Source organism: Hyla sarda, chromosome 3, assembly GCF_029499605.1.
Source record: "Hyla sarda isolate aHylSar1 chromosome 3, aHylSar1.hap1, whole genome shotgun sequence".
NCBI classification, from domain to species: domain Eukaryota; kingdom Metazoa; phylum Chordata; class Amphibia; order Anura; family Hylidae; genus Hyla; species Hyla sarda.
The window spans coordinates 336,505,258-336,517,386 of record NC_079191.1 but is presented as its reverse complement, the minus strand read 5'-3'; the positions used below and the strand labels follow the sequence as shown (position 1 = coordinate 336,517,386).

General features: G+C 41.4%; 1 protein-coding gene across 12 annotated transcripts in view; it reads right to left on the bottom strand.

The window, feature by feature from the left end:
- Window positions 1-12,129, bottom strand: part of UTRN (utrophin) — a 702,825-nt gene that overhangs the window by 147,936 nt on the left and 542,760 nt on the right. For all 12 annotated transcript variants that reach the window (XM_056567370.1, XM_056567374.1, XM_056567371.1 and 9 more), the window contains 3 exons: window positions 8,286-8,432; window positions 4,643-4,721; window positions 475-535 (listed from right to left, as the gene is read on the bottom strand). In XM_056567370.1, the coding sequence (XP_056423345.1) occupies window positions 475-535; window positions 4,643-4,721; window positions 8,286-8,432 (287 nt within the window). The remainder of the gene's footprint in view (window positions 1-474; window positions 536-4,642; window positions 4,722-8,285; window positions 8,433-12,129) is intronic.

Sequence of the window (12,129 nt, the reverse complement as noted above, 5' to 3'; positions counted from 1 at the left end):
GTCCACCATGTGTCATTTATAATACTGAACTTTTATGGGGCAGATGTCCCTTGGGGTCCCTTAGGCACCAGGGCCCAGTTGTGACTGCTACCACTTATAATTACGCGCCTGCACATACAATTGATACAATATAAATATATATATTTATTTTCTATCCAGCATCATAGATATAGACTTTTATTTAATATGTTCTTTTGCATTCTATTTAATAATACATATGGATTAAGCAAATGACATATAGATTTATGAGTAGCAGTTTTGGGATAGAAATGCTTTCTATTGTACACTTTTATTTCTGCCTACATTACCTGATTATTTAAAAAAACAAAACAAAATATGTATTCAAATATATTTTGTCAAAAGTAAACAATAAATGTATGAAGATAGGACTATGAAATCACACCTGTCTCTTTAGCCACGTTGACACATCAATAATCAAACAACAAAGCAGAAAAAATAGGAAGAGAAACTTACTTAATGTAGTAGGGCACTTTGTTAAGTGAAACGGATCGTTGCCATGGAAGCTGTACGGAAGCTGTGAGAATAAGGAGAAATAAAACCATTAGACATTAACTGATGGGAAAAAAAAAGGAGTACAAATACAGGCAAACCTACATGTCATGAGATATTTTTTTTAAATATTTTTGGTAGGAATAAGGTTGACATGATCGAGAGAAAAATGTGAAGGACAGTAAAACATTTTGAAAGGGCCAATTTACAGCACATTACACTAATAGTTACGGTATGTATTCATACATAAAAAAAAATAATGAAAAAAACACCAAAAAAACTAAACACTTTCATTCCCTGCTGTTAGTGGGTGTAAAATGTGTTTCTATAAGACTCTGTTTGTCTGTCTCCCAAAGGATGCTAATTAGCCTCATGCCTTACATTTTCTTCATATGCCTTTCTGTTCCCAAGATCTGTAGGTTTATAGTTGGACAATTCGAGAAATCATGAGATAGGCAAGAATTTTAATAATGGGAGTGTAAATCAGGTGACTGGTGTGAATATACAGTCAGGGGGTGTATGACATGCCCCTCAATGTAAAACATTCACACATGGATTGCATAATCCCATCCAGCACTCCAATTAGTATAATTCCCACCCATTTGATGATTTCCTAAAGTCAAACTATAAATCTACAGATGTCCAGGATTGGAGGGCATGTCAAGAAACTATAAATCCCGTATTTATCGGCGTATAACACGCACTGGCGTATAACACGCACCCCCATTAACAGGGAAATTTAAGTAAAAAATAAAATAAAATGTTAAATAAATGACTCGGACTAAATGCCATATCATCCCCCCAACTTCGTTTTCTTCTGCACTTCAGTTTGGTCCTGTCCCCTCCAGTGCCACACCATTCCTTCCCTTTTATCAGTCCCTGTGACACATTTACCCCTCTCATCGCCACCCCCGCATGTCTCATCATTTCCCCCTGTCATAGACCACTACTAGCCATACAGACATTAAGCCTTTAGTGCCTCCTCCCACCATAATTTCCCCCTGTCTCATCATCCCCCACCCTGTCTCATCATGCCCCCCATCATTTCCCCCTCATCATTTCCCCCTGTCTCATCATCCCCCCATCCTGTCTCATCATGCCCCCATCATTTCCCCCTGTCTCATCATCCCCCCACCCTGTCTCATCATGCCCCCCATCATTCCCCCCCTCATCATTTCCCCCTGTCTCATCATCCCCCCACCCTGTCTAATCATGCCCCCCATCATTTCCCCATCATCATTTCCCCCTGTCTCATCATCCCCCCATCCTGTCTCATCATGCCCCCATCATTTCCCCCTGTCTCATCATCCCCCCACCCTGTCTCATCATGCCCCCCATCATTCCCCCCCTCATCATTTCCCCCTGTCTCATCATCCCCCCACCCTGTCTCATCACCCCCCCATCATGTTCCTGCTATGCTATTCTTCCCCTCCCTCCTCATTCCCCCCTTTCCTAATGCTTTTCATAGTTTTTTATTTTCCTTACTTGGCTACGCTTCGGCAGGCCAGGTCAGGCGGGGGGTCTTGCGGGCCGTGGTCAGTGAAGCAGATGAATGACGTCCTCTGCCGGCTTCTCTGCACGGCATCAGGGACGTCACTTTTCATATCCTGCAACAGCCACGAGTCAGAGTTCGGTGTGCGGCGACTAAAGGAAATGAAAAGTGACGTCTCTGATGCCGCGCAGAGAAGCCGGCAGAGGACGTCATTCATCTGCTTCACTGACCACAGCCAGGCAAGACCCCCCTCTTGACCTGGCATGCCGAAGTGCAGCCTAGTAGGGAAAATAAAAAAAATTATGAAAAGCAGGGAAAAGGGGGAATGATGAGGGAGGGGGAGGTAAGAAAAATTTTAAGCAGAACGGGGAGGTGACGCCGCTGGTCACTGATTTAAAGTGGCCACGGCTGTGCTGCTATTACTTCACAAGCTGCTGCGGCCGCTTTAAATTAGTGACCAGAAGATTTATCGGCATATAACACGCAGGCTTTTTGCCTTAAATTTAAGTTTTAAAAGTGCGTGTTATACGCCGATAAATACGGTAAGTTTGTGATCAGGTCACCCATAGCATAAAATCTCACAAATACATGATGTGTGTTTTGTGTTTGTAAAATACTGGTTTAAGGTGCTGATAGCTATGTGCAGGGAGGGATCTTATGACTAATTACCTACTGGTTAAGAACTAAGTTATCAATGCCTTGGCCTCCAATTACGGTACATTTTAAATTACCATTAGATGCACTGCAGCGTATGGAAAGGAATTACAGTTGTCTTTCTCTTGCTATAGTATGTTATATAGTAACAAGTCCTGAACAGTTCTTAAAGGGATTATTTCATGTTATACTTGGACAGCCCACTAAAGTCAAAGTGAACTGTGAACTGCTTGATACCCCTGCAGTGGCACTACAGGTAAACTTAACATTGCAGTTAGGTTTCTCACCAAATTACAGCTGACCACTTCTGGTTCTAGCAAAGGGATATGCTGTAATGAAATTATTGCCAGGAGTTTTTGGGTGTGGAAATTTACATTTTTGGAAGTAAATGTCCATATGTGTTGTTCTTAACCCCTTAAAGACCAAGCATTTTTCTGTTTTTACACTTTCGTTTTTTCCTCCTTACCTTTTAAAAATCATAACCCTTTCAATTTTGCACCTAAAAATCCATATGATGGCTTATTTTTGGCGCCACCAATTCTACTTTGGAATGACATCAGTCATTTTACACAAACATTTATGGCGAAACGGAAAAAAAAATCATTGTGCGACAAAATTGAAGAAAAAACACCATTTTGTAAATTTTGGGGGCTTCTGTTTCTAGGCAGTAAATTTTTCGGTAAAAATGACACTTTATCTTTATTCTGTAGGTCCATACGATTAAAATGATACCCTACTTATATAGGTTTGATTTCGTCGTACTTCTGGAAAAAATCATAACTACATTTTTCCACGTACAGGGTGGTTTGAGGGCTCATTTTTTGCGCCGTGATCTGAAGTTTTAATCGGTACCATTTTTATTTTGATTGGACTTCTTGATCGCTTTTTATTCCTTTTTTTATGGTATGAAAAGTGACCAAAAATACGCTATTTTGGACTTTGGAATTTTTTTGCGTGTACGCCATTGAACGTGCGGGTTAATTAATGATATATTTTTATAGTTCAGACATTTACGCATGCGGCGATACCACATATGTTTGTTTTTATTATGGTTACATATTTTTAATATGGAATTTGGGAAAAGGGGGGTGATTTAAACTTTTAATAAGGAAGGGGTTAATGTGTGTGTATTTAAACTTTTTTTAAACTTTTTTTTTTTACACTTTTAGTCCCCTTAGGGGACTTTTAGGAGGAATCATTAGATTCCTCATACAGATCATTGTGGTTTCATAAAACCACAATGATCTGCGTGCTCTGCGCTCGATTGATAAAGCCTGGCCCTGCCAGGCTTTATCATTCAGAGAGCCGGAGCCGCCGCAGCAGGAGAGGTAAGCCCTCAGGCTACCTCAGTAGTGGATCGCTCCCCCGCGATCGCGCTGCGGGGGGACGATACACCCCACTGGACCACCAGGGACTGTATACAGGCACCTTTAGACGCCGCTGTCAACTTTGACAGCGGCGATCTAAAGGGTTAATAGCTGGCCGCGGCGATCGCCGCATGTCGGCTATTAACGCCGGCCCCCAGCTACAGGAATCAGCTGGGGGCTGGCCGGTATGACGCGGGCTCGAGTTGGGAGCCCGCGTCATACCCCGGTAACGGCCATTGGACGAGTATAGACGTCCATGGTCGTTATCGGGTTAAAAGGAAAAATCTAATAAAGATTAATAGTAAAAAAAAAATGGCAGGAGAACTTCCTGACAAAAAGGGGACTAAAATGGACACCCCTTTAAGTAACACAGTACATACATATTTAGATAATAAAATCTAATTTCTATAGTTCCTGCTGTGGTGTCTATTAAATGCATAAATACCTTGATAGGAACCAAAGAACAGATATTTAATAAATGTAACTGTATAACTACTGAAATGATGTATTTTAAGGTTACAGAACTAATACTGAACATCGCCATAATATAGAATGATATATGACCTTTATCTTAAAGTTATCAATTGTACATACTGTTAAAGTTATATCTTCGACTTACTAGACAAGAAGTGTTGGGAGGATGGGCCAAAATCCCTATGCGCTTCTTGAAGTTGTTTGAGACGTTCTTCAACTGCTGCCTAAAAAAAAATAAAAAATCATTATGAGTAAAAAATTTACCTATTAACCATATTTAACTCAACAAAACTCTTATTTTTAAAAGGTAAGATAGAGTGTAAAATGGGCAAACCAATGCCAGTGTGGTTGTAGTAAGTAGTGTTGCTCGCGAATATTCGCAATTCGAATATTATTCGCGAATATCGCATATTCGCGAATTCGCGAATTTCGCGAATATAGCGCTATATATTCGTAATTACGAATATTCGTTTTTTTTTCTTTTTTTTTTTTTTTTCTTCACAGTACACATCACAGTGATCACCCCTCTCTGCTTCCAGCTTGTGTGGTGTAAAGAAGGCTGTAATACTACTGTGTGAGACTGGCGTGCTAAAATTCGCATATGCTAAAGTTCGCATATGCGAATATTCGCAGATGCTAATTTTCGCATATGCGAAGTTTCATACATGTTAATCTTGCATGTGCTAATATATCACATATGCTAATTTTCGCATACGCGAATATTCGCATATGCGAAAATAAAACGAGAATATAACGAATATGCGAATATTCGCGAATATAAGACGAATATTCGTCCATATATTCGCGAATATTCGCGAATTCGAATATGGCCTATGCCGCTCAACACTAGTAGTAAGCACAAAAAAAATGCATTCCACAATTCGATTTATTTTAGTGGAAAGAACAGATGACTATATATCTACCTCTTATTCTTGTTTTAGAACAAAATATGTATGACTTTCTAGTAAATAAAAGATGTTATCTTAACTGAAGTTGACTGACATGCACCTGCCTCACGGAGTCCCAAATTCACTTACTTCCCCTCCCCCACAATTATAAAATGCCTAACATTTTACAAGTGAAATATGTCCTCTGCGCAGTCAGCATCTCTTTGGGGACACATTGTCCATCCCGTGAAAACAAAATTTGTTTTAATCAACATTTTGCACGGGTGGCAATAAAGCAGATTTTTCTTCTGCCAAGTTTTGCAGCTCTCAATAGCGGCAGCATGATTTATAGACTTACAACACTGCTTACAAATTGCATCCAATATATGTATCACAGAGGTGCCAAGGAGCAACAGATAAATACGTAAAAATTACAAATGGTGAGTATCAAAGAAAACTAAAATCATGTCCCGGTGGGATAATTTGCTTCTAGCCGAGAAAAGAACGCTGACAAAAACAATTTGGCCCACACAAGGTCAGGATCTGCATTAATGAATATGTACTGTAAAGTCTAAAGCAATATACTGTACAGTAACTCAAAACTAATTCTTACAAACTCCACAAGTAATGTATAAAGGGAAAAACTCGCTGTTCATAAATGATACATTATGGCATGTTCCCATATGGGGGTTAAATATACATTTACTTTGTGTACTGGGCTAATTTTGGGCCCTCGCCAACTACCAAAGTCATAAAATACTTGTCAGCCAGATGATCAAACTGCATAGCACTAAACCCTTTAAAGGGGAATTCCCACTGAGAGAATTTATTACCTACTGTATGCGCAGACTAAATGTATGATCATTGGTACTCCATGCTGGGACCTCCACCGATCCACTGTTTTTGATGGACAAAACTACATTAATATTTCTGTCAAAAACACCACAAGACAGAAAGGAAGAAAACCCCAGCTTGAAAGCTTGAACCCAGCCTGACCTCCATTGATGTAGAGCAACAATGGCAGATCTAAATATTTTCTGGTGATAAAACTATAATTGGTGCATAACCATGGTTGGCCTACTACCGACTGTGCAGCAAATAAAAACAGTTTCACAGGGAGCCTGGGGTAAACTGAGGTTACATAATATCAACGATTCAGACTCAGCAATAAGGGTACTTGAACCTATTTACTTGAATCGGCCAATATTGAGCATTTATGTCTATTAAAAACAGGATAGAATGTCCGAACAAAGTTTTTTTTGCACATTTCTATAATGTTGTTATACATATTGTAATGTTCTGAAAAATTTTATTTATTTTGTTTATTTGTTATTTTAATAATTTGGTATGAAAAACGAAAAGATCGGTTCTTGACCACTATAAACCACTGAGTGCACTGAACAAACACCGTGCCCTGCAGAAACCAGCACTTCTGCATCATTTGGGCTGTTGCTAGGTATATGCCATGACTTCAATATTACCGCCACTGTGCAGAATGTGTGATCTGAACTTGTTCTGCATAATGCACAGGCATTATTATGTTCCGTCATGCAAAATGTATATTGCCCCAAACATTACATTTTAGTTTGTTTTATTCTAGCTTTATTGTCTTTTGCGCATTCATGAAAAAAATGCTGTACTTAGATTATGAGAAACATAAAAAAAATAGAAGAAAGTACAGTGCTTGTTCAGTTTTATAGAGAAGTCATTTATAAGGTAAATATTATTCAGTGCATTGAGGCTGGAATCGCACATGTGGTTATTGTACCATACTTGGTTTAAATTTTTGGTTATTTTATTCTTTTTGACCGGAAGAAGAGTGTTGCATGCAATGTGTTTGTACCTGATAGACTGAGACTGCATTGCAGTTTCCATTATGACAGAAACCATGTCCTAGATGAAAGCCCAACCTTATAAGTTCCCTTCCTGCTGGATTTACTTAACGGAGATATATCGTGCTTAAAGGGGTACTCCAGCGCTAAGACATCTTATCCCCTATCCAAAGGATCTTGCACGCAGCACCCCGTTAGAATCAGTCCCCAGAGCACGTTCGCTCCGGCTTTGATTATTGGCGATCACGAGGGCCGGAGCATTGTGACGTCACAGCCCCGCCCCGTGTGATGACACGCTCCGCCCCCTCAATGCAAGCCTATCCGTGATCGCCAGTAATCAGACCCGGAGCGAACATGCTCCGGGGACTGGTTCTAAAGGGGTGCTGCGTGGAAGATCCCAGCGGCGGGACCCCCGCGATCAGGCATCTTATCCCCTATCCTTTGGATAGGGGATAAGATGTTTAGTGCTGGAGTACCCCTTTAATAAGGTCGCCCCTATCTGCAGGATAGTTTTAGATTGTGGAGGGTCCGACTGCTGGGACCCCCCCGTGATCGCCTGTATGGGACCTCGGTCCTCTTGTAGATAGCGGGGGTCGACACACCCCCTCCGTAAATCTCTTTGGGAGAGATGTTCAGCTATCTTTGGCTCACCCACAGAGATATATGGAAGTGTCGTGTCGGCTGCCCTTTGTGCAGGGCTCGACATGCTCTGATTCCAGGGAGAGCCGGGGCCCTGTACAGTAGATCGCAGGGGTCCGGGCCTCTAAGGTTTTGGCTTAAAAGACTGTATCAAAAACTGCAGCTCAAACTACATGTGTGATTCCAGAAAACCATATGCATCCATTGGTGAAAGAAAAAAAATGGAGGGTGAGAAATGAAAAAAAGAAATTCACTAAATTCAACATTCCAAAAGAAGAAGTTTTGTTTGGGGCGTAAAGGTCCAAAACATAAAAGGGTAAAAGTACGATCTACATGTAATAATTATAATACAAGACATCAATGCAGACTTTACTGAAGCTGAACGCTTACAGAATGACTAATCTTATTTTACAAGACAAGACAGTTATACCTGTAGGAGCTTCCATCTGATGTTCAGGTCATCCAGTTGGCGAGCGGTCTTTGCAGATGGCTGAATATCTAGAGCAGAGAGCTGACTAGCCACATCATTCACTGCCTTCACCTTCAAGTTGATGGGTGCAATTTCTTCTCCAAATGCCTGTCAAGAAATAAAGTATAAGATATTTAAGACTATAGTCAGCACTATGAACCATGATCTGCCCAGGGAACACTGAAAGGTGAGTGCAGATTTTATTGGAAGAAATTGTGCATAGCGTTTTGCAAGAAATGATATGAGCTGTAAATTAACTCTTTCATACACTTGAAAAGTTATGCAATAAAAGGTATACTTTTACAAAAATAATACGTAAAATGTATTATTATTTTATTATAATAATAATTTATTATTATTGTATATTACAACACTTTTTCAGATACTGTTATTTACATACCACAAAGGAAAACAGATATAAAGGGACTGTCCCACTAAGACCACCCCTAAATAAAGCTGGGTCTGGCTTTTTTGATGACAGTGTTTAGATGTTGCTGTCATAGGAAGCCATAAAGTGTTAATATGTACATATTCATCTTTGTGATGAAGAGATGTGTTGTTTTGACCAGAGTGGAAGCCATTCTTAAACGGCGCCATTCCATACTGGCACATAGAGACCTCTCTGCAGGGGCGGACTGACCGGCCATTCCAATCGGACGTCTTAAAAAAAATATATATATATTTAATAGCCGTCCCCGCCATGGCCGCCAGGGGCCGGGCCCGCAGCTATTAATGACATTCTGCTCCCAGACAGCCACTGTAGCAGGGGCTGCCTGGGAGAGGCGCTTAAGTCATGCCCCACGGTGATGTTAACCTCACGTCTAAGCGCGGAAGCGCCGGGGTTCCCCGCTGCTGCCGCCAAAGACCTGTGTGCCCACTCTGCCTGACCTCAGTGTACGGAGCCTCGTTTGTCCTCAGTGTGCCCGCCCTGCCTGTCCTCAGTGTACGGAGTCTCGTTTGTCCTCAGTGTGCCAGCCTTGCTTGTCCTTAGTGTATGGAGCCCTGCTTGTCCTCAGGTACAGAACCCTGCTTGTCCTCAGTGTACAGGGCCCTGCTTGTCTTCAGTGTACAGGTGCCTGCTGGTCCTCAGTGTACAGGTCCCTGCTTGTCCTCAGTGTACAGGGCCCTGCTTGTCCTCAGTGTACAGGTCCCTGCTTGTCCTCAGTGTACAGGGCCCTGCTTGTCCTCAGTGTACAGAGCCCTGCTTGTCCACAGTGTGCATGGCCCTGCTTGTCCTCAGTGTACGGAGCCTCGTTTGCCCTCAGTGTGCCTGCCCTGCTTGTCCTTAGTGTACGGAGCCCTGCTTGTCCTCAGGTACAGAACCCTGCTTGTCCTCAGTGTACAGAGCCCTGCTTGTCCTCAGTGTACAGACAGACCCCTGCTTGTCCACAGTGTACAGGGCACTGCTTGTCCTCAGTGTACAGGGCCCTGCTTGTCCTCAGTGTACAGGGCCCTGCTTGTCCTCAGTGTACAGGGCCGTGCTTTACCTCAGTGTACAGAGCCCTGCTTGTCCTCAGTGTACAGAGCCCTGCTTGTCCTCAGTGTACAGAGATATTTTGTGTCACTACAACACTATTTAGAGTTCAGTAAAGCACATCTTATCCCCTACACAGCGGCGGGACCCCCGCGATCTCGGCTGCAGCACCCCAGACATCCGATGCATGGAGCGAACTTCGCTCTGTGCCAGATCACTGGCGATGCAGGGTGGAGGCTTGTGGTGTCATGACCATGGCCTGCTCTTGATTTCACGACCACGCCCCCTCAATGCAAGTCTATGAGAGGAGGCATGGCTTCCGTCATGCACCCTCCCACAGGGTGTGACATCACGAGCGTGGCGTGGCCGTGATGTCATGAGCCTCCGGCATTGCACCCGATGCTCTAAACGAACACTGGGTGCAGCAGAGAAATCACAGGGGTCATGCCTTTGCATAGGGGATAAGATTTCTAGGGCGGCGTACCCCTGTAATGCATGAAAAGTCATTAGCTCAACAATTACTAAACAACAAACGTACCTCTACTGTACTCAACAACTGTAATAAAGTGGAAACATGAGAAACAGAGGAACTAACTTGTTTTTCTCCTGCTGCAAGAAAAGTAAGGTAAGTCATTGGATTTCTAACTTCATAAGTAATAATTGGATTGTGTATCCTGATCATCCGGAAATAGGATTTTAGACATCAACCTACCAACAACTATGTATTTTATAACTAACCAAAGCCAAAAAGATACACAAATAATAGAAAGTGCCAGTCTTTCATCCCCTATACTCCTGAATCCTACTTCTTTTTCAGGGTATTATGGAAATTAGGTCAGTTTGATTGTTTTCTTTTTCTCCCAAGGCCGTTACTTATTGCTTCTATATATTTTCCTAAAGTTTTATATCGACTTAAATTAAAGAACGTCAATAATAGTGTGATATAAAGAAGGACAGATACAAATAATTCGAGAACACAGAAAGTGGCATAGAATATTATTAAATAAATACATCAGCTCCTACTTGAAAAGCACATTATCTTCTTTTACTTTATAGCATATCATGGCTTTCCCACAACAGAGTTATATATTCTCTCTTATAACATCAAGGCTACAATTTGATCCTAGCAGAAAATTCATTTCTCTAGATCGAAAAAGCCGTATTGGAGAGCTTGTCATATCTCTATAAAATGCGCTCGCTTCCCCTCAGTCCCTGGTGGACTTAGATACTGAAAATTATATTTTATAGTTTCTTTTTTGGCCTTAACAGATTTTCCTTGGAATGACTTTTTGGCCTTTTTTTTTTAAACCTGGAGCATGAGGCCCTATATACCTCATCCCCTCCTGTACCCTATTAAGATTCATTTTCTTTGGTTGGGGTGGTGTTGGTTGGGAGGATTGCTCCATAATAAGCTAATAAAGATTGTGAAAACTCAGAAATCAGTGATAAATTGTGAAGAAAGTGCGCCACTCTAGGGGAAACTAAGCATTGCAGTGCATTATTAAAATATCCCTGCTATTTGAAAAAACTTTTGATGAATCACAGATACATGTCAAAAGTATTGATTGGAAAAGGTCTGGAGCCACTCTAGTGCAACTGGACCAAGATCGCAGAAAGTCAGGAGTAAAGCACACAGCCTCGTGTTTCTCCCTGCACATTCTAATGATCAATGGGGGTCTGAATGATCAGACCCTGACTAATCAAACTTTGTATGTATCACAGAGACATGTCAAATATTTTGACTGGTCAGGTCTAGAGCCCATCTAGTGCAACTAAAGCGAGATCAAAGCAGGCCAGGAGTGAAGCGCAAAGGAGTCTTAGACCCGACTGAAACATTAGATAGTTCTCTGTAAACATTTTTTTAAGTTTTTCCAAATGACAGGTACACTCAGTCAATAGACTATCATAGTAATACATGGATCTGCTGGGTTCTCCAAAGATAGAGGCACTCTTTACACTGAAGATGAACTCTGCTCTGGCTAAAGGTGGCTTATACACTGTTACATATTTAAACAAATGATAACCATTTCCACAGTACTACACTGCAAAGTCTGAACAAAGTTTGAACCTAGTTGAGAACAAATAAAAAACCTTCTAAACTTCTGATATACAAAAATAACAGGACTTCAGAAACATATTATTTTATTACCAACCTACAAAAGAACAAGACTTTAATATCTTAGCTGTTCCTCAGAACCCCTTCACGCCCCAGTAATTGGGAGCCTGACCTAAATGGATCTGAACCACCACAAAACATTTTTTTCTATAAAGTAATACACAATGAGTCTCATTTATCAAAAGTGTCTTCAAGAAAAATGATCCTTACTGCCC